General features: G+C 42.3%; 5 protein-coding genes and 2 pseudogenes across 6 annotated transcripts in view; all 7 read right to left on the minus strand.

The window, feature by feature from the left end:
* LOC118112000 (protocadherin alpha-C2) overlaps positions 1-21,652 on the minus strand; it is a 169,813-nt gene that overhangs the window by 141,330 nt on the left and 6,831 nt on the right. The window contains exon 1 of one of the 2 annotated variants that reach the window (XM_047340523.1): positions 16,257-18,753. The exons of the other annotated variant lie outside the window; for it this stretch is intronic. Coding sequence (XP_047196479.1) covers positions 16,257-18,620 — 2,364 coding nt within the window. The 5' untranslated portion in view covers positions 18,621-18,753. Of the gene's footprint in view, positions 1-16,256; positions 18,754-21,652 lie in introns of those variants that run through there. 2 annotated transcript variants of the gene reach the window in all.
* Positions 17-2,422, minus strand: LOC124852072 (protocadherin alpha-8-like). Its single transcript, XM_047340548.1, has one exon. The coding sequence runs from the start codon at positions 2,420-2,422 to the stop codon at positions 32-34; it is 2,391 nt and encodes a 796-aa protein (XP_047196504.1). The 3' UTR covers positions 17-31.
* LOC118112007 lies at positions 3,670-6,303 on the minus strand (annotated as a pseudogene).
* Positions 6,813-9,097, minus strand: LOC118112049 (annotated as a pseudogene).
* On the minus strand, positions 9,826-12,601 carry LOC124852075 (protocadherin alpha-3-like). Its single transcript, XM_047340549.1, has one exon. The coding sequence runs from the start codon at positions 12,264-12,266 to the stop codon at positions 9,885-9,887; it is 2,382 nt and encodes a 793-aa protein (XP_047196505.1). The 5' UTR covers positions 12,267-12,601; the 3' UTR covers positions 9,826-9,884.
* On the minus strand, positions 13,307-15,939 carry LOC118112035 (protocadherin alpha-3-like). Its single transcript, XM_035161009.2, has one exon. It carries the CDS (start codon positions 15,813-15,815, stop codon positions 13,419-13,421), a length of 2,397 nt encoding a protein of 798 aa, XP_035016900.2. The 5' UTR covers positions 15,816-15,939; the 3' UTR covers positions 13,307-13,418.
* LOC124852076 (protocadherin alpha-8-like) lies at positions 18,995-21,553 on the minus strand. The gene has a single exon (XM_047340550.1). The coding sequence runs from the start codon at positions 21,442-21,444 to the stop codon at positions 19,069-19,071; it is 2,376 nt and encodes a 791-aa protein (XP_047196506.1). The 5' UTR covers positions 21,445-21,553; the 3' UTR covers positions 18,995-19,068.

A 21,652-nucleotide genomic window follows, 5' to 3' on the forward strand; every position in this document is an offset into this window, starting at 1 on the left:
AGACAAATAACAGTTTTTCACCTCACAATTTTCACTGAAGTAATCTTACCTCTCCAGATATCCCTCTCCTGTCAGGCAGCATTAGTGTATTGGCATGGCTTCCAGGGACTATAGTAGATCCTATACTCATCCTGGGTCCAACTAGCATGTAGCGTTTGTCTCCAGATCGGTACTGGATGCTGTGACACAGTGTCCCGTCATAATTAGGCTCTGGTAGATATTTAGAAGTGAAGTCTGTGGACTTTGAGCACTGCATTGAAATCAGCACGATGATACTGACGAGAAAAAGAGCTGAAACTGAGCCCACAGTTATCATCAGGTAAAAAGTCACATTCTTGTCCTCATCTGCTTTTGTTGAACTTTTCACATCAGAAGCTGCAAAAGCTTCTTTGGGCTCCACAACTTTGATGACAGTAGCGGTTGCTGAGAGTGACACGTTCCCATTGTCTTTGACCAGTATGAGCAGTTTGTGCTCAGCCTCGTCTGTCTCTGTGAATGAGCGAAGTGTTCTGATCTGTCCTGTATAGCGGTCCAAAGCAAAGAGACTGTGGTCAGTCACTTGCTGCAGTGAAAACAGTAACCAGCCGTTATATCCTATATCAGCGTCATAGGCTCTGACTTTAGTCACCAAGTGTCCTGCGTTCACATTGCGGGGAATCTCCTCATCACCTTCAGCAGAACCGTTGGAGCTGACTGGATACAGGATGACTGGAGCGTTGTCGTTCTGATCCAGAATGAACACGTTCACTGTGACGTTGCTGCTCAGTGACGGAGTTCCAGAATCTGACGCTACAACGTGGAACTGGAAAGTTTTCAGCGTTTCAAAATCAAAACTTTTTAGAGCCATGATGTCGCCGTTCTCAGAGTTAATATTTAGAAATGAAGTCAGTTTATTATCTTTGCTTCCATCTCTGAGAATATGATAAGAAATATGTGCATTTTCATTCTCATCAGCATCAAAAGCTTTGACAGAAAACACAGAGGTGCCTGGATTGTTACTCTCTGTGACATAGAAAGTATAGGGGCTCAGTGAAAACTGTGGACTGTTGTCATTCACATCTGACACCACAACACTTATTGTCTTCTCAGACGATAATGGAGGTTGACCAGCGTCTTTTGCAGTTATTGTCAAGTCATAATGTGACTGTTTCTCTCTGTCCAGAGGGGATTTGGTTACTAATGAGTACATTTTATCTTGTAAAGATGGAGATAAAGTGAAAGGAACATTCTCAACTATGGAGCAAATAACTTTTCCATTCAGACCAGAGTCCAAGTCATTTACACTGATCAGAGCAACTGTAGTTCCAGGTCTGGAGTCTTCAGGGATGGAGCTCGAAAAAGAGGTGACCTCAATCTCAGGTGTGTTGTCATTCACATCAACTATCTTGATAATGACGCTTTTTTCTGTAGTTAGGGGAGCAAGACCTTTATCTGATGCCTCAATTTCAATATCATATCTATCCTTCTCTTCATAGTCTATTAATCCTTTAACAGTTATTTCACCTGTTAATTGACTAATTTCAAAAAGGTTTAATATGTTTTGATTCATACTGCTGCTAAACGAAAAAACTACATCTCCGTTTGGTCCGTCATCCAAATCAGTTGCATTCACTTGTATGACTGCTGTTCCGACTCGAGAATTTTCATTGAGCATCACAGAATAAACATCTTTAGTGAAAACAGGAGCATTATCATTTATATCTAAAACATTTATTAGAATATTCATTTCACCAGATTTCGGAGGTTTACCTCCATCCAGTGCGGTCAGTAATAAAGAATGGGCTGTTGCAGTTTCCCTGTCCAAAGATTTTTTAACGACTAATACTGGTATTTTACCATTGTCCCCTTTATCCTTAACTTCCAAACGGAAGTGATCGTTCTGACTGAGTTTATATTGTTGCACTGAAAAATAACCACTGTCTGGATCCCGTGATGCTTTGAGCTGAAATCGAGCTCCGGGTAATACAGACTCTGAAATCTCCAGCCTTTTGTCTTTCTCTGGAAAACTCGGAGAATGATCATTTATGTCCAGCACCTCCACTCCCACATAGTGCACCTCCAGTGGATTTTCTAACACGGTTTTTAGATTGATTAAACACGTACTGATCTGCGCGCACACCTCCTCTCTGTCAATCTTCCGGCTCACATACAGGATGCCATCGTTCTGATTTACATGGAAAAGAGGATCCGCGTTACTGGAAACAATGCGATACTTCCTTTCTCTCAGCGTGTTCTTATCTAATCCAAGATCTTTCGCGACGTTTCCGACCACAGCTCCTTCGTTTACCTCCTCGGGGATTGAATAGCGTATTTGCGCCGATGTTCCGCTCCACAAAAGCACCGCAACCACACAGCTGACCAAACATCCAGGCGCCCTTCGTGGCGTGCATCTTCTTTGTTCCATGGTTAAACCCGAAATCATCGTTAATCCATCGCAAGGACAATAACCACGTTTTAAAAATAGATTCCAACACGTCGATACATATACATGTCCAGTCTCTCCCTCCACAGCCAGAAATGGTGGCGGACAATGCGAACCGAACAAGCTAATGTTCAAGTGAAAATTTGATCAAGAGGCGGAACCAAAATGCAACGAGGACAAGCCGCTGTTATCTTGACTTTAACATTACACTGACACCATGCGACCAAACCTCTCTATGCAAGGAAAGGAAAGGAAATAAGAATTACTGAAAACGTGGCCAAACATGTTCAGACCCATGGACAGTGACTGTAGTTCACTCAAGCAACATTTGTCGAACGTTTTCCTTCTATTTCGACTTTATTGTACAATAATGCACCATGATCTCCAGCATAATTTCGTTTTCTTGAATGCTGCCCCTTCACATCTATTTCGAGAGAGCTTGTATTGTGGGTCGTCACTGTGACACTGCTGATGCAGCATGCAACGGTAACTGAAGCCATGCAGGTACATGTATTTTCCTAAAAGTAGGACTCCTCTCATTTGAATGCACTATAAACTACATGACTTGCAAGTAGCATACATGGTCGTAACAGATACAGTTTTAGATAGCCTGTATGTTTGGAATTCAGAATATGGGTTGTGAAGACAGACATTACACTAATGAAGTACAAGCATTCATTAAATTATTGCCTGCAAGAAACTGTATGGAAGTAAAGTACGCTAAGGTTTTTAAAAGCAGTGACAACATTGATGAACCAGTTTTGACATTTAGGTACTTATTTACTGTTGATATTTAATATGGCCTAGGTTAACCTCTGTAACCATACAATAATTAATTTTGTGAAAAGACTCAAAGGATAATGCCGACAACAGAAGCCAAACCAACAGATTAAATACCACAGCTGCAATAAGGAGCACAGCACAAAATCATATAAGCTAACAAACCAGCAAATATGCCTCAGGTTTTATCAAGCATAACCCCATCTGCTATAAATTGGGTATTGTGCAACTAATGTGAAATATAAATTTACTTTTACACTGCAAGTGCTGGTAACAATGCCACAACGATTGCCCTAATCTAAACCAACTACTTTACATTATTTGCAAAAATCTAACAATCCCTGTAAAATGTACTTTCAAAAAAAGTGTGGGAAATGGATTTAAAAACATGGACAGTGAGAATGTATAATATGTACAGTAGATGCATATTAAACAAAAATATTGTAGATGCAACTTTGCAATTGTTGTTAAACATGAAAGTTTGCCTCAAATGTTGACAAAAACATGTATAGACCACAGCAACATATAGTGCTTGATATCAAGTGAATTCGAAACAAACACACAATTGCTTGAATCAATCTTACCTCTCCAGATATCCCTCTCCTGTCAGGCAGCATTAGTGTGTTGGCATGGCTTCCTGGGACTATAGTAGATCCTATACTCATCCTGGGTCCAACTAACATGTAGCGTTTGTCTCCAGATCTGTACTGGATGCTGTGACACAGTGTCCCATCATAATTAGGCTCTGGTAGATATTTAGAAGTGAAGTCTGTGGACTTTGAGCACTGCATTGAAATCAGCACGATGATACTGACGAGAAAAAGAGCTGAAACTGAGCCCACAGTTATCATCAGGTAAAAAGTCACATTATTGTCCTCATCTGCTTTTGTTGAACTTTTACATCAGAAGCTGCAAAAGCTTCTTTGGGCTCCACAACTTTGACAATGACAGTAGCTGTTGCTGAGAGTGACACGTTCCCATTGTCTTTGACCAGTATGAGCAGCTTGTGCTCAGCCTCGTCTGTCTCTGTGAATGAGCGAAGTGTTCTGATCTGTCCTGTATAGCGGTCCAAACCAAAGAGACTGTGGTCAGTAACTTCCTGCAGTGAAAACAGTAACCAGCCGTTATATCCTATATCAGCGTCATAGGCTCTGACTTTAGTCACCAAGTGTCCTGCGTTCACATTGCGGGGAATCTCCTCCACACCTTCAGCAGAACCGTTGGAGCTGACTGGATACAGGATGACTGGAGCGTTGTCGTTCTGATCCAGAATGAACACGTTCACTGTGACGTTGCTGCTCAGTGACGGAGTTCCAGAATCTGACGCTACAACGTGGAACTTGAACGTTTTCACGGTTTCAAAATCAAAACTTTTAAGCGCCATGATGTCTCCATTTTCAGGGTTAATGTTTAAAAACGAGGACAGTTTATCCCCGCTTACATCTCTTAAAATATGATACGAAACAAGAGCATTGTCGCCTTCGTCTCGATCAGAGGCTTTGACTGAAAACACTGAGGCTGCGGGGCTGTTATTCTCAGTGATATAAAACGTGTAGGGGCTTGATGAAAACTCTGGACTGTTGTCATTCACATCTGATACAACGATGGTTATAGTCTTTTCTGTCAAAAACGAAGGTTCGCCTGTATCTTTCGCAGTAATGGTGACGTCATATTGAGAAATAACTTCCCTGTCCAACTGTGACTTGGTGACAACAGCGTACATTTTTTCTTGCAACGATGGAGACAGAGTGAAGGGAACATCTTCTTTGATTGAGCAAATGATTTTACCGTTGATTCCAGAGTCTAAATCACGGACACTAATGAGGGCAACTGTCGTTCCTATTTTTGAATCCTCCTTGATGGAGCTTGAAAACGAAGTCACCTCTATCTCGGGAGCATTATCATTAACATCAATAACAGTTATAATAACACTTTTGTCAGTTGTTAATGGAACTGGTCCTTTATCGGACGCCTGAATATCAATGTCATAACTTTTGCTCTTCTCAAAATCTATCGGACCTGTTACTTGAATCTCACCAGTGTTTGGATCGATACTGAATAAATCCATTAATTTCAAATCAACTTCGTTCCCAAAAGAAAATATTATTTCGCCGTTTGCACCCTGGTCTGCATCAGTTGCATTCACCTGAATCACTACAGTGCCAACAGGAACGTTTTCTTTAAGAGTGGCAGAATACAGCTCCTTGGTGAACACGGGCGAGTTGTCATTAACATCAAGTACGTCCACAATTATTTCTATATTACCAGACTTCACCGGTTTTCCTCCATCAACTGCCGTGAGACGTAGCTTGTGTTTCCCTGCTGCTTCTCTATCCAGCTGCTTCTGCAGAACTAAAAATGGCACTTTTCGGTCCTCGCCTCGATCCTTGACTTCTACCCTGAAATACTCGTTATGACTGAGTCTGTATTGCTGAATGGAAAACTGGCCTACGTCGGGGTCGCGGGCAGCTTGCAGTTGAAATCTCGCCCCAGCCAGAGCCGACTCGGAAATCTCGAGCCGCTTTTCTTTCTCTGGAAAAACAGGCGAGTGATCGTTTATGTCGAGTATCTCCACCGCCACATAGTGAATCTCCAGCGGGTTCTCTAGCACGGTTTTCAGCTGGATCAAACACGGGCTGGTCCGTTCGCACACCTCCTCCCTATCTATTCGTCTCTTCACATACAGGACGCCATCATTTTGATTAACCTGAAACAGGGGTTCAGCCGAGCCGGTGACAATGCGATATCCTCTGTCTTTTAGCGCACTCTTATCTAGTCCCAAATCTTTTGCTATATTCCCGACCACAGTTCCATCTTCAACCTCCTCGGATATCGAATATCTGATCTGCGCAAAAGCTCCGCTCCATAAAACGTCCAAAACCACCATGAGGGAAAACCAGCACCGTTTCCTCGACGATTTGCATTGTCCTCTTTGTTCCATGACTTGAATATGACAAACAACAGTCCATTAAATATGTCGTATGAAATCACAGACCTAGTGCCATGGTCCTGAAAGAAGCACCGGTCTGTTTCACACAAAAAAAATGCAAGTAAAACGCACTACTGACAATCGCGATGTGGAGCCCACGAAAGCGTTTCTGTTTTAGACAAATGCAGGTGCTTGGTTCGAGGAGAGCTCGTGACGTAAAGTGCGGCCAAAAGCACGGAATCGCTGAGCTACACTGACACCAGGCGTTCAGATGGTTGTTTACACAAGTTGTAGTTTTCATATAAACGTAAAATCTACAGAGACGAAACATTCCTATAGATTCATATTAACAGATCAAAACAGATCTGCTTTGACGGTTTGTGTGGAAGGAGAGGATGTAGTCTTTCAGTTTTCATATCAGCTTAAATGATAAAAGCCATTGGAGTTAATAATTCTCACTTTGGAGGGAGTCACAGAGGGCAGTACATACAGCAACACATAAAACAACCACGATTAGAAAATATGGAATCCAAAACGTGACAGTGCACCACAACCAAAAAGCACAGTGGTTCATCAGCACCAAGCACAATGAAGAGAGCTTCAATCAGAAAAAGTCAAAATAATTGAAATCTTTACTGATCTTTTCCCCCCAAGAAATATACATGTTATTATCAGTTACTTTCAATATAATCTTACCTCTCCAGTTGCAGACCTCCTGTCAGGCAGCATTAGTGTATTGGCATGGCTTCCTGGGACTATAGTAGATCCTATACTCATCCTGGGTCCAACTAACATGTAGCGTTTGTCTCCAGATCTGTACTGGATGCTGTGACACAGTGTCCCATCATAATTAGGCTCTGGTAGATATTTAGAAGTGAAGTCTGTGGACTTTGAGCACTGCATTGAAATCAGCACGATGATACTGACGAGAAAAGAGCTGAAACTGAGCCCACAGTTATCATCAGGTAAAAAGTCACATTATTGTCCTCATCTGCTTTTGTTGAACTTTTACATCAGAAGCTGCAAAAGCTTCTTTGGGCTCCACAACTTTGACAATGACAGTAGCTGTTGCTGAGAGTGACACGTTCCCATTGTCTTTGACCAGTATGAGCAGTTTGTGCTCAGCCTCGTCTGTCTCTGTGAATGAGCGAAGTGTTCTGATCTGTCCTGTATAGCGGTCCAAACCAAAGAGACTGTGGTCAGTAACTTGCTGCAGTGAAAACAGTAACCAGCCGTTATATCCTATATCAGCGTCATAGGCTCTGACTTTAGTCACCAAGTGTCCTGCGTTCACATTGCGGGAATCTCCTCCACACCTTCAGCAGAACCGTTGGAGCTGACTGGATACAGGATGACTGGAGCGTTGTCGTTCTGATCCAGAATGAACACGTTCACTGTGACGTTGCTGCTCAGTGACGGAGTTCCAGAATCTGACGCTACAACGTGGAACTTGAACGTTTTCACGGTTTCAAAATCAAAACATTTAAGCGCCATGATGTCTCCATTTTCAGGGTTAATGTTAAAAACGAGGACAGTTTATCCCCGCTTACATCTCTTAAAATATGATACGAAACAAGAGCATTGTCGCCTTCGTCTCGATCAGAGGCTTTGACTGAAAACACTGAGGCTGCGGGGCTGTTATTCTCAGTGATATAAAACGTGTAGGGGCTTGATGAAAACTCTGGACTGTTGTCATTAACATCTGATACAACGATGGTTATAGTCTTTCTGTAAAAACGAAGGTTCGCCTGTATCTTTCGCAGTAATGGTGACGTCATATTGAGAAATAGCTTCCTGTCCAACTGTTAATTTGGTGACAACAGCGTACATTTTTCTTGCAACGATGGAGACAGAGTGAAGGGAACATCTTCTTTGATTGAGCAAATGATTTTACCGTTGATTCCAGAGTCTAAATCACGGACACTAATGAGGGCAACTGTCGTTCCTATTTTTGAATCCTCCTTGATGGAGCTTGAAAACGAAGTCACCTCTATCTCGGGAGCATTATCATTAACATCAATAACAGTTATAATAACACTTTTGTCAGTTGTTAGAGGAGCTGGTCCCTATCGACGCCTGAATATCAATTTCATAACTTTTGCTCTTCTCAAAATCTATCTGACCTGTTACTTGAATCTCACCAGTGTTTGGATCGATACTGAATAAATCCATTAATTTCAAATCAACTGTCTTACCAAAAGAATATATTATTTCGCCGTTTGCACCCTGGTCTGAATCAGTTGCATTCACCTGAATCACTACAGTGCCAACAGGAACGTTTTCTTTAAGAGTGGCAGAATACAGCTCCTTTGTGAACACGGGCGAGTTGTCATTAACATCAAGTACGTCCACAATTATTTCTATATTACCAGACTTCACCGGTTTTCCTCCATCAACGGCCGTGAGACGTAGCTTGTGTTTCCCTGCTGCTTCTCTATCCAGCTGCTTCTGCAGAACTAAAATGGCATTTTCGGTCCTCGCCTCGATCCTTGACTTCTACCCTGAAATACTCGTTATGACTGAGTCTGTATTGCTGAATGGAAAACTGGCCTACGTCGGGGTCGCGGGCCGCTTGCAGTTGAAATCTCGCCCTGCCAGAGCCGACTCGGAAATCTCGAGCCGCTTTTCTTTCTCTGGAAAACAGGCGAGTGATCGTTTATGTCGAGTATCTCCACCGCCACATAGTGAATCTCCAGCGGGTTCTCTAGCACGGTTTTCAGCTGGATCAAACACGGGCTGGTCCGTTCGCACACCTCCTCCCTATCTATTCGTCTCTTCACATACAGGACGCCATCATTTTGATTAACCTGAAACAGGGGTTCAGCCGAGCCGGTGACAATGCGATATCCTCTGTCTTTGAGCGCACTCTTATCTAGTCCCAAATCTTTGGCTATATTCCCGACCACAGTTCCATCTTCAACCTCCTCGGATATCGAATATCTGATCTGCGCAAAGCTCCGCTCCATAAAACGTCCAAACCACCATGAGGGAAAACCAGCACCGTTTCCTCGACGATTTGCATTGTCCTCTTTGTTCCATGACTTGAATATGACAAACAACAGTCCATTAAATATGTCGTATGAAATCACAGACCTAGTGCCATGGTCCTGAAAGAAGCACCGGTCTGTTTCACACACAAGAAAAATGCCAGTAAAACGTACTACTGACAATCGCGATGTGGAGCCCACGAAAGCGTTTCTGTTTTAGACAAATGCAAGTGCTTGGTTCGAGGAGAGCTCGTGACGTAAAGTGCGGCCAAAAGCACGGAATCGCTGAGCTACACTGACACCAGGCGTTCAGATGGTTGTTTACACAAGTTGTAGTTTTCATATAAACGTAAAATCTACAGAGACGAAACATTCCTATACATTCATATGAACAGATCAAAACAGATCTGCTTTGACGTTTTGTCTGGAAGGAGAGGATGTAGTCTTTCAGTTTTCATATCAGCTTAAATGATAAAAGCCATTGGAGTTAATAATTCTCACTTTGGAGGGTCACAGAGGGCAGTACATACAGCAACACATAAAACTGGAAAATATGGAATCCAAAACGTGACAGTGCACCACAACAAAAGCACAGTGGTTCATCAGCACCAAGCACAATGAAGAGAGCTTCAATCAGTAAAAGTCCAAATAATTGAAATCTTTACTGAAAAGATGCTCTGCACTTTTCCCCCAAGAAATATACATCATACTTGGGGGAAAGATGCTCTGCACTTTTCCCCCAAGAAATATACATCATACATATCAGTTACTTTAAATATAATCTTACCTCTCCAGATATCCCTCTCCTGTCAGGCAGCATTAGTGTATTGGCATGGCTTCCTGGGACTATAGTAGATCCTATACTCATCCTGGGTCCAACTAACATGTAGCGTTTGTCTCCAGATCTGTACTGGATGCTGTGACACAGTGTCCCATCATAATTAGGCTCTGGTAGATATTTAGAAGTGAAGTCTGTGGACTTTGAGCACTGCATTGAAATCAGCACGATGATACTGACGAGAAAAAGAGCTGAAACTGAGCCCACAGTTATCATCAGGTAAAAAGTCACATTATTGTCCTCATCTGCTTTTGTTGAACTTTTCACATCAGAAGCTGCAAAAGCTTCTTTGGGCTCCACAACTTTGACAATGACAGTAGCTGTTGCTGAGAGTGACACGTTCCCATTGTCTTTGACCAGTATGAGCAGTTTGTGCTCAGCCTCGTCTGTCTCTGTGAATGAGCGAAGTGTTCTGATCTGTCCTGTATAGCGGTCCAAACCAAAGAGACTGTGGTCAGTAACTTGCTGCAGTGAAAACAGTAACCAGCCGTTATATCCTATATCAGCGTCATAGGCTCTGACTTTAGTCACCAAGTGTCCTGCGTTCACATTGCGGGGAATCTCCTCCACACCTTCAGCAGAACCGTTGGAGCTGACTGGATACAGGATGACTGGAGCGTTGTCGTTCTGATCCAGAATGAACACGTTCACTGTGACGTTGCTGCTCAGTGACGGAGTTCCAGAATCTGACGCTACAACGTGGAACTTGAACGTTTTCACTGTTTCAAAGTCGAAACTTTTTAGAGCCATGATTTCTCCGTTCTCAGTGTTGATGTTTAGAAAAGAGCTGAGCAGGTTCTCTTCTCTCCTATCCCTCAAAATTTGATATGAAATCAGCGCATTACTTCCCTCGTCAACATCACGGGCTGACACTGATAAAATAGACGCGCCTGGGCTGTTGTTCTCGGTTATGTAGAAAGTATATGGGTTCTGAGAAAACTCAGGGCTGTTGTCATTCACATCTGACACAACAATTCTTATAGTCGTATCTGATGACAGGGATGGTTCGCCTGCGTCTTTAGCGACGATTGTTACATTATATTGCGATTGCTTCTCTCGATCTAAAAGCAACTTGGTTACTAGAGAATACATGTTGTTTTGTAAAGAAGGAGCGAGCAGAAAAGGAAGATCTTGACTTATATGACACAACACTTTTCCATTGAGACCAGAATCTGCGTCTTTAACACTAATCAACGCCACTGTGGTGCCTGGTTTAGAATCTTCCGGGAGCGCACGTGAAAAAGATGTCACCTCAATCTCTGGTGCGTTGTCGTTTACGTCAATAATGTGTATAATGACGGGTTTGTCTGTTGTCAGTGTCGCTGCGCCTTTGTCTGATGCCTGTATATCAATTTCATATCTGCCACTGTCTTCAAAATCTATGGCCCCTGCCACAGTAATGACTCCAGTCACCGGATTTAAATCGAAACGTGCACATACTCGTGCATCTACGTCTTTGCCAAATGAATATATAACTTCACCGTTTGAACCTTCATCCATATCTGTTGCATTAACCAGAATAACAGTCGTGCCAAGGGGAGAATTTTCTTTCAGATTTACATTATATGAATCATGTGTGAAAACCGGGGGGTTATCATTAACATCAGAGACATCAACAATTATTGTCATGTTACCAGAGCGTGGAGGTTTACCCCCGTCAGTGGCTGTCAGAAGTAACACATGGGTCTTAACTGATTCTCTATCCAGGGGTTTTTGAAGAACTAAACTGGGAGTTTTACGGTCCTCGCCGCGATCTTTCACCTCCAAACGAAAATGTTCATTGGGACTCAACTTATACTGCTGAACGGATAATAAACCACTATCAGCATCACGCGCAGCTTGTAACTGAAATCTTGCTCCCGGTAATGCAGATTCAGAAATCTCTAACATCACCTCACTTTCAGGAAAGATCGGTGCGTGGTCGTTTACATCCAGAATGTCCACTGCTACGTAGTGGACCTCCAGTGGGTTTTCTAGTACAGTTTTTAATTCGATGACACAGACCTTGCTTCGGTCGCACGCCTCCTCTCTGTCAATTTTACGGTTCACATACAAGATACCATCGTCCTGATTCACTCGAAAGGGAGGCTCTGTCGAGCTGTAGACAATGCGGTACCCCCTCTCTTTCAGCGTGGTCTTATCGAGACCTAAATCCTTCGCAATATTTCCAACAGCAGTCCCTTCTTTCACTTCCTCAGCGACGGAATATCGGACTTGTGCTGAAACTCTGCCACAAACCGTGACCAAAACCATCACGTAGACCATCCACTTTGTCTGCTCTCTCCACGTCAGACATCCCCTTTGTTCCATGACGCGAATGAAAATAAAAATGATAAAAAATCTTCCAAAAGGCTATATCCTTACAATAACGTTCAGTCGTTCCGTCACATTCGTTTTCATTATCCAACCATTCTCTCACAGAGCACGAGATGAGAGTAAATTGGTAAATTGTGTGTTCAAGCTGTTCGCGTAAAAGGCTCGGTCCGTGATGGTTTGAGGAGAAAGGGGATGGGTCTAGTGGCTATGACGAAAACATGTGAACGCTTTTTCTGTCATTATACCGACACCAAGTGATCATGAACCACACTACAATGCTGTATTTGAAATAAATGCATGACAAGAAGTTGACTTTGCACGAAAAAATATTTCCAAACATATTCTCAAGAAAAATGTGTCACTATATTTTCACTCATAAAGTAAAGAGGAAGCAGAGATGCCAATACACCTTCATTTGAAAGTTCGTTTATCGATACAAGCACTCTGAGTCACCATTATGACACCAATTATCCATTAAATTAGAATTAAAAAAAATAAGTAGGCTATAAAAGGGAAAGAGAATTGAGTTTGACAGTTTCAGCACCAAGGACAGCGACAGTCTGCAACCACGAATGCATTTTCAGACGTACAACACTAAAGATTGATAATATTCCAACTGTAACAAAAGTTTATACTGGCAAAAATATATGTATATATATATGTATATATATACTAGTAATTTGTCATACCAGCAGCCATGAGACATCAGAAGCTCTGATACAAAACAGAGTGTTGCCTATATGACCACCCAATTTGCATCCTCACTTTCTTGATATTGGAATAGTTCTGTAAACCTGTTGCTCCTCACAAATTGCACATAACTATGCCACTTTCGCACTGATATCATCTTTGTGTAAGAAATTTAACAAAATAGCAAACCCTTCTTGTTTTAATACAAGATAAATGTATATGTCTTCTATAAACAAGACTCTGATAATTGAATGAACACAGTGTTTTCCCATTCATTTTATAAGGGTGATGCGATAGTGTAAGACAGTAATTCTTGCTTCATAACCAAACATATTAATCAGTTTGATCCCGCAGATTCAAACGAGAGAATATCACAGGAACAATAAACGCAATGGTGTTAGAAATGCATCTTTTTACCAAATAAGGCTACACATAGTTCTGCGAGGGAATGTGAAACTATCTTACCTCTCCAGATATCCCTCTCCTGTCAGGCAGCATTAGTGTATTGGCATGGCTTCCTGGGACTATAGTAGATCCTATACTCATCCTGGGTCCAACTAACATGTAGCGTTTGTCTCCAGATCGGTACTGGATGCTGTGACACAGTGTCCCATCATAATTAGGCTCTTGTATATATTTAGAAGTGAAGTCTGTGGACTTTGAGCACTGCATTGAAATCAGCACGATGATACTGACGAGAAAAAGAGCTGAAACTGAGCCCACAGTTATCATCAGGTAAAAAGTCACATTATTGTCCTCATCTGCTTTTGTTGAACTTTTAACATCAGAAGCTGCAAAAGCTTCTTTGGGCTCCACAACTTTGACGATGACAGTAGCTGTTGCTGAGAGTGACACGTTCCCATTGTCTTTGACCAGTATGAGCAGTTTGTGCTCAGCCTCGTCTGTCTCTGTGAATGAGCGAAGTGTTCTGATCTGTCCTGTATAGCGGTCCAAAGCAAAGAGACTGTGGTCAGTAACTTGCTGCAGTGAAAACAGTAACCAGCCGTTATATCCTATATCAGCATCATAGGCTCTGACTTTAGTCACCAAGTGTCCTGCGTTCACATTGCGGGGAATCTCCTCCACACCTTCAGCAGAACCGTTGGAGCTGACTGGATACAGGATGACTGGAGCGTTGTCGTTCTGATCCAGAATGAACACGTTCACTGTGACGTTGCTGCTCAGTGACGGAGTTCCAGAATCTGACGCAACAACGTGGAACTGGAAAGTTTTCAATGCTTCAAAGTCAAAACTTTTAAGCGCCACGATGTCTCCATTCTCTGAGTTGATATTAAGAAACGATGTCACTCTATTTTCACTACCTGCATTCCTGAGAATATGATATGAAATAAGCGCATTTTCTCCTTCGTCGCGATCAGACGCTCTCACAGAAAACACAGAGGCTCCTGGGGTGTTATTTTCGGTGATGTAGAATGTGTAGGGGCTCAGTGAAAACACCGGACTGTTGTCATTCGTATCGGAAACAAACACACTAATAGTTTTCTCGGATGTCAATGCTGGTTCGCCTGCGTCTTTAGCGATTATTGTAATATCATAACTTGATTGTTGTTCCCTGTCGAGCAGTGATTTAGTGACGACAGCAAACATGTTGTCTTGTATAGATGGAGTTAATGTAAATGGACCGTCTTCAGCGACAGAGCTAATTATTTTGCCATTTACGCCAGAATCCAAATCGGTAATGCTGATAAGCGCTACGGTTGTTCCTGGTCGAGAGTCCTCTGAAACCGCATTTGACAATGACGCCACCTCAATTTCAGGAGCATTATCGTTTGTATCTCTGATTTTAATAATAACACTTTTATCTGTTCTTAATTGAATACTTCCCTTATCAGACGCCTGTATATCAATATCATAACTGTCTTGTTCCTCAAAGTCTACACGACCTTTCACAGTGATCTCCCCCGTAACAGAGTCGATTTCAAACAGCTCTCGGATTTTAACTTTTACATCACTGCCAAATGAATAAACCACTTCTCCGTTGGCACCTTCGTCCAAATCCGTTGCATTAACTTTGATGACTGTTGTACCAATGGGAGAATTCTCCTGAAGCACCACTGAATATGTGTCCTTTGTGAACACCGGCATATTATCATTAACATCTAGAACATCTATGTATATTTCAACTGTGCCTGTTTTGGGTGGATTTCCGCCATCTATAGCTGTCAACAACAATTTATGGCTACTTCTGGCCTCTCTGTCAAGCTGTCTCTGTAATTGTAAAATTGGAGTTTTGCCATCTCGTCCTCGATCTTTAATTTCTAAACGAAAATGGTCATTCTGGCTAATTTTATACTGTTGGACTGAATTTGTGCCACCATCCGGATCGTGGGCATTCTGTAGCTGATATTTTGCCCCTGGCAACGCAGACTCGAAGATTTCGAGCCTTTTTGTTTTCTCCGGAAATGTGGGAGAGTGATCGTTTAAATCTGTTATCTCCACGGTGACATAATGAACTTCCAGTGGGTTTTCGAGAACGGTTTTAAGGTTAATCAAACACACAGCGCTCTCCTTACACACTTCCTCTCGGTCTATTTTATGGTTCGTATAAAGAACGCCGTCATTCTCATTCACCTTAAAAAGAGCGTCACTGGTGCCAGACATAATACGAAATCCTCTCTGCTTCATTACATTCAGGTCTATTCCCAAATCTTTCGCTATATTCCCAACAGAACTTCCCTCTTTCAGCTCCTCGGATATTGAGTATCTCAGCTGTGCCGAGGTCGCTCTGACGGATAAAAGCAGAACCAAGCTGACGAGCAATGGTCGCCATGAATCCCGTCCTCTTTGTTTCATCATTTGCGGTAAAAGTACGATTCCAAACGCCTTCATCATCGTCCACGAGTCTCGATTTAATCTCTCCACCACACCAAGAAATATATCCACATCTCCATAGAATGAATTTCACAAAATGCAAAAACATCCACCGTGCGCGTATTCCCGAGCCTGCCAGCTAAATGTGGTCTAACCGGACTGAACAGTAGGGACGGACTCGGGCATGCTTCGCTGAGACGCCTGCAAGGCGTTATAATGATAATGTACTGCCGCCTTGTGAATGTGTGTGATACTGCATTGTATCATGTTAAACTGATAAATACAGAATTATGAAATTAATTCATAAATGAATATGAATATGAAGTATTCCATAGGTATTTTGAGTATAACAAATGTCCTCATGTCGGTTCAATTCAAATCTGGGTTTAGCAGAATGGATGAGGATGGTAATCAGAAAACGTTTCATTAAAAAACAATAAGTAGCTAATTTAATTTACTCACCTCTCCAGTTGCAGACCTCCTGTCAGGGAGCATTAGTGTATTGGCATGGCTTCCTGGGACTATAGTAGATCCTATACTCATCCTGGGTCCAACTAACATGTAGCGTTTGTCTCCAGATCTGTACTGGATGCTGTGACACAGTGTCCCATCATAATTAGGCTCTGGTAGATATTTAGAAGTGAAGTCTGTGGACTTTGAGCACTGCATTGAAATCAGCACGATGATACTGACGAGAAAAAGAGCTGAAACTGAGCCCACAGTTATCATCAGGTAAAAAGTCACATTATTGTCCTCATCTGCTTTTGTTGAACTTTTCACATCAGAAGCTGCAAAAGCTTCTTTGGGCTCCACAACTTTGACAATGACAGTAGCTGTTGCTGAGAGTGACACGTTCCCATTGTCTTTGACCAGTATGAGCAGCTTGTGCTCAGCCTCGTCTGTCTCTGTGAATGAGCGAAGTGTTCTGATCTGTCCTGTATAGCGGTCCAAAGCAAAGAGACTGTGGTCAGTAACTTCCTGCAGTGAAAACAGTAACCAGCCGTTATATCCTATATCAGCGTCATAGGCTCTGACTTTAGTCACCAAGTGTCCTGCGTTCACATTGCGGGGAATCTCCTCAACACCTTCAGCAGAACCGTTGGAGCTGACTGGATACAGGATGACTGGAGCGTTGTCGTTCTGATCCAGAATGAACACGTTCACTGTGACGTTGCTGCTCAGTGACGGAGTTCCAGAATCTGACGCAACAACGTGGAACTGGAAAGTTTTCAATGATTCAAAGTCGAAACTTTTTAGCGCCATGATTTCTCCGTTCTCTGAGTTTATATTCAGATTGAATGAATTCAGTTTTGAATTATAATTTCCATCTCTTATAATATGATATAAAACGCGAGAATTTTCACCCTCGTCGCGGTCAGATGCTCTCACAGAAAACAGTGACGCTCCTGGAGAGTTGTTCTCAGCAACGTAATACGTGTAAGGACTCACTAAAAACTCTGGGCTGTTATCATTCACATCTGATATTACAACAGTTATAGATTTTTCAGAAGATAACGATGGTTCACCTGCATCCTTTGCAACAACTGTAACATCATATATTGACTGCTTTTCCCTATCCAGCCGTGATTTTGTGACTATAGAGTACATGTTGTCTTGTGTTGAAGGCGATAACGTGAATGGCACATCCTCTACAAATGAGCAAATTACTTTTCCGTTTAGACCAGAGTCTTTATCAAGAACACTAATTAATGCCACTGTGGTTCCCAGTCTCGCGTCCTCTGGTATTGCCTTTGAAAATGATGTAACCTCTATCTGTGGTGTGTTATCATTCAAATCAACAATATTTACCAGCACACTTTTGTCTGTCCTGAAAGGGGCTGATCCTTTGTCGGACGCTTGTATATCAATCTCATAACTTTCACCTAATTCAAAGTCTATCAACTCTTGAACGATAATCTCCCCTGTATTTGGATCTATGCGAAACAGTTCACGTATTCTGCTATTCACATTATTGCCCAATGAATAGATAATCTCACCATTGGATCCTTCGTCTAAATCCGTGGCGTTTACTTTTATAACTGTTGTGCCAATTGGAGCATTTTCTTCCAGGGATACTGTGTAAGGGTCGTCTGTGAAAACTGGCATGTTATCATTCGTGTCTAACACGTCAATAATAAGTTCCGCTGTTCCGGATTTACTTGGTTTGCCTCCGTCAATAGCTGTAAGAAGCATCTTGTGACTTTTCTTTGTTTCCCTGTCTAGCGTCTTCAGTAAAACTAACACGGGTATTTTCCCATCTTTTCCACGATCTTTGACTTCCAAGCGAAAATGATCATTATTACTAAGTTTATACTCCTTGACCGAAAACTGGCCAACATCCGGGTCGTGTGCTGCTTGCAGCTGAAGGCGCAAGCCTGGTAAGACTGACTCTGAAATTTCGAGACGTAACTCTGTGCTGGAGAAGCCGGGAGAGTGGTCGTTCACATCCAACACCTCCACGGTGACGTAATGAATTTCAAGAGGGTTTTCCAGCACAGTTTTGAGGTTTATCAAGCACACACTGCTCCGCTCACAAACCTTCTCCCTGTCAATTATTCGGTCAATATACAAGATCCCATCGTTCTGGTTAACGTGGAAAAATGATTCTGTTGAGCCCTCAACGATCCGACATCCTCTCTCTTTCAGCGCGTTCATCTCTAATCCCAAATCCTTGGCTATATTCCCGACAACAGTTCCTTCTTTCGCTTCCTCAGCGATCGAGTATCTGATCTGTGCCGAAGCTCTGCTCCACAGGAAAATTAACGAAACAATGGAGGCGACCCACCACCATTGTGCTCTCGATGCTCCAGGTCCTTTATTTCCCATAATTAGTAGATAGGCGTAATCCCGATTATTTAGAAAAACGACTGCCGTGTCAAAATAAATATATATCCTCAAATCATACGTACAGTTTCCAGTGAATTATAACAAATGCTGCTGCGACCGTAAAGGATGCATCCAGGACTAAAAAGGGGAAAACCCATCCCACAAAGGGGAGGACTCATATCTCTGACAAAAGGCTTCTCCTGCAACACTTTTCTGGTCACACACTGACACCAAGTGATCACATCCCGTAAATATGACAGAGAATAAGGTTTGCTTATTTAAATAATACAGGGCATTTCACCTATAAATGCGTGTGGCTTACAAAACAGACAAATACGGTTTCAGCACCATGGATAGAGACATTGTAACTCAGGCTCGCAGGTCGAGCTATTCCCCCCAAAATGTTCAACTTTAAATCACAGTAAAATGTGTCTGCCACTTCCCCAAATCAAGCAAAAGTCATCCAGCTTACCTCTCCAGAGATCCCTCTCCTGTCAGGGAGCATTAGTGTATTGGCATGGCTTCCTGGGACTATAGTAGATCCGATACTCATCCTGGGTCCAACTAACATGTAGCGTTTGTCTCCAGATCTGTACTGGATGCTGTGACACAGTGTCCCATCGTAATTAGGCTCTGGTAGATATTTAGAAGTGAAGTCTGTGGACTTTGAGCACTGCATTGAAATCAGCACGATGATACTGACGAGAAAAAGAGCTGAAACTGAGCCCACAGTTATCATCAGGTAAAAAGTCACATTACTGTCCTCATCTGCTTTTGTTGAACTTTTCACATCAGAAGCTGCAAAAGCTTCTTTAGGCTCCACAACTTTGACGATGACAGTAGCTGTTGCTGAGAGTGACACGTTCCCATTGTCTTTGACCAGTATGAGCAGTTTGTGCTCAGCCTCGTCTGTCTCTGTGAATGAGCGAAGTGTTCTGATCTGTCCTGTATAGCGGTCCAAACCAAAGAGACTGTGGTCAGTAACTCCTTGCAGTGAAAACAGTAACCAGCCGTTATATCCTATATCAGCGTCATAGGCTCTGACTTTAGTCACCAAGTGTCCTGCGTTCACATTGCGGGGAATCTCCTCCACACCTTCAGCAGAACCGTTGGAGCTGACTGGATACAGGATGACTGGAGCGTTGTCGTTCTGATCCAGAATGAACACGTTCACTGTGACGTTGCTGCTCAGTGACGGAGTTCCAGAATCTGACGCAACAACGTGGAACTGGAAAGTTTTCACCGTTTCAAAGTCGAAACTTTTTAGTGCGGTGATGTCCCCGTTCTCTGAGTTAATATTTAGGAACGACATTATGTCATTTTTACTCCCCTTTCTGACAATATGATATGACACAGCTGCGTTGTCATTTAAATCACTGTCCGTGGCGCTCACAGATAAAATCGACTTTCCAGCAATGTTATTTTCTGAGAGATAAAACTGTATCGGATTTTGGGAGAATAGTGGACTGTTGTCATTAACATCTGATATCTGAATGTTTAGAGTTTTAAAAGTAGATAAGGGAGGTTCACCACAGTCGGTGGCTTTTATTGTGATGTCATAATTTGACACCTCCTCTCGATCCAAAAATCGCTTAGTGGTAACTGAATATGTATTTTCCTTATATGAAGGTTTCAGTTCAAAAGGAACTTCGTTTGTTATACTCAAAATAACTTTTCCATTGATACCAGAGTCTTTATCCCGCACACTGATAAGTGAAATAACTGTTCCAGGTTTTGAATCTTCAGACACTGTATTTGAAAGTGATGTTACTTCTATTTTGGGTGGATTATCGTTGACGTCCTTAATCTTTACAATAACTCTACATCTGCTTGTTAATGGCGCTGTTGATTTATCTGATGCTTGAATATCTAGTTTGTAAATCTCTGATTCCTCAAAATCCAGTTCACCTTTCAATTTAATCTGTCCGCTCAAACTATCCAGTTCAAATATCTCATAGATTTTACGTGCCATTGTTTTGCTGAAGCTGTACTCTATTTCTCCATTACTACCTTCGTCTGGATCTGATGCATTGACTTTTATAACGGTAGTTCCAACTTGAGCATTTTCATATATTTCTACTTGATAACTCTCCTGACTAAACATTGGACGATTATCATTTATATCTAAAACGATAATGGACACATTAAGTGTGCCTGATCTCGGAGGTTTACCTCCGTCAACTGCTGTAACAAATAACACGTGTTTATTCTTCTGTTCTCTGTCTAATGACTTCTTCAGCACTAAAAATGGTATCTTATCTTCATCGCTGTTACTAATATCTATTTCAAAGTGATCGTTTGTCGTTAGTGTGTATGTTCGGATAGAGTTGATTCCAGCATCGGGATCACGGGCCGCGTGCAGTTCGAATCTCGATCCCGGAGACGACTGCTCTGCTATTTCAAATGTCTGTACCTTTTCGGAAAACACAGGGGAGTGATCATTCACGTCAGTGATTTCTACAAGTACGTAGTGTATTTCCAAAGGGTTTTCAACGAGGATTTTCAGCTCTATTAAACATGCACCGCTTCCCTGACAAAGCTCCTCCCTGTCGATTTTCTTAAAAACCTGTAAAGCGCCATTGTCCGGATTTACCTCGAAAAAAGCGTCCGTAGATTCAGACACAACACGGAACCGCCGATCAACCAAAGAGCTTTTATCCAGACCAAGATCCTTTGCTACGTTTCCAACAACGCTCCCTTCTCTCATCTCCTCGGGAATAGAGTACCTCAGTTCAGCCGATGCCTGCTTTCCGACGATCAGCATGAAGAAAAAATATAAAGCAAACCGATGCTGATTTGATTGATATCGCCTTATCCTCTCCATCGTTATACGGCAGCCTAACGCACAGTGGAAGCTGTTTCTGCAGTAATCGGGTGGGTATATCCAACCCTTTCAGGATCGCATGTTTAGAAAACACACCACAACGTCTCATTCGACGCACAGCCTTAGATCAGATGGATCCTCTGCTGTGAGGTACCAAACAAAAGCTTTGTGAGGGGAGGGACCAAGTCCTTCATATAACCTTATTAAT

The sequence above is a fragment of the Hippoglossus stenolepis genome, chromosome 7, assembly GCF_022539355.2.
Source record: "Hippoglossus stenolepis isolate QCI-W04-F060 chromosome 7, HSTE1.2, whole genome shotgun sequence".
Lineage (NCBI taxonomy): Eukaryota > Metazoa > Chordata > Actinopteri > Pleuronectiformes > Pleuronectidae > Hippoglossus > Hippoglossus stenolepis.

What these genes read in the sequence shown, in the direction of transcription:
- LOC124852072 (XM_047340548.1), bottom strand. Translation starts at nt 2,422, where the DNA reads ATGATTTCGGGTTTAACCATGGAACAAAGAAGATGCACGCCACGAAGG.
- LOC124852075 (XM_047340549.1), bottom strand. Translation starts at nt 12,266, where the DNA reads ATGGAACAAAGGGGATGTCTGACGTGGAGAGAGCAGACAAAGTGGATG.
- LOC118112035 (XM_035161009.2), bottom strand. Translation starts at nt 15,815, where the DNA reads ATGATGAAGGCGTTTGGAATCGTACTTTTACCGCAAATGATGAAACAA.
- LOC124852076 (XM_047340550.1), bottom strand. Translation starts at nt 21,444, where the DNA reads ATGGAGAGGATAAGGCGATATCAATCAAATCAGCATCGGTTTGCTTTA.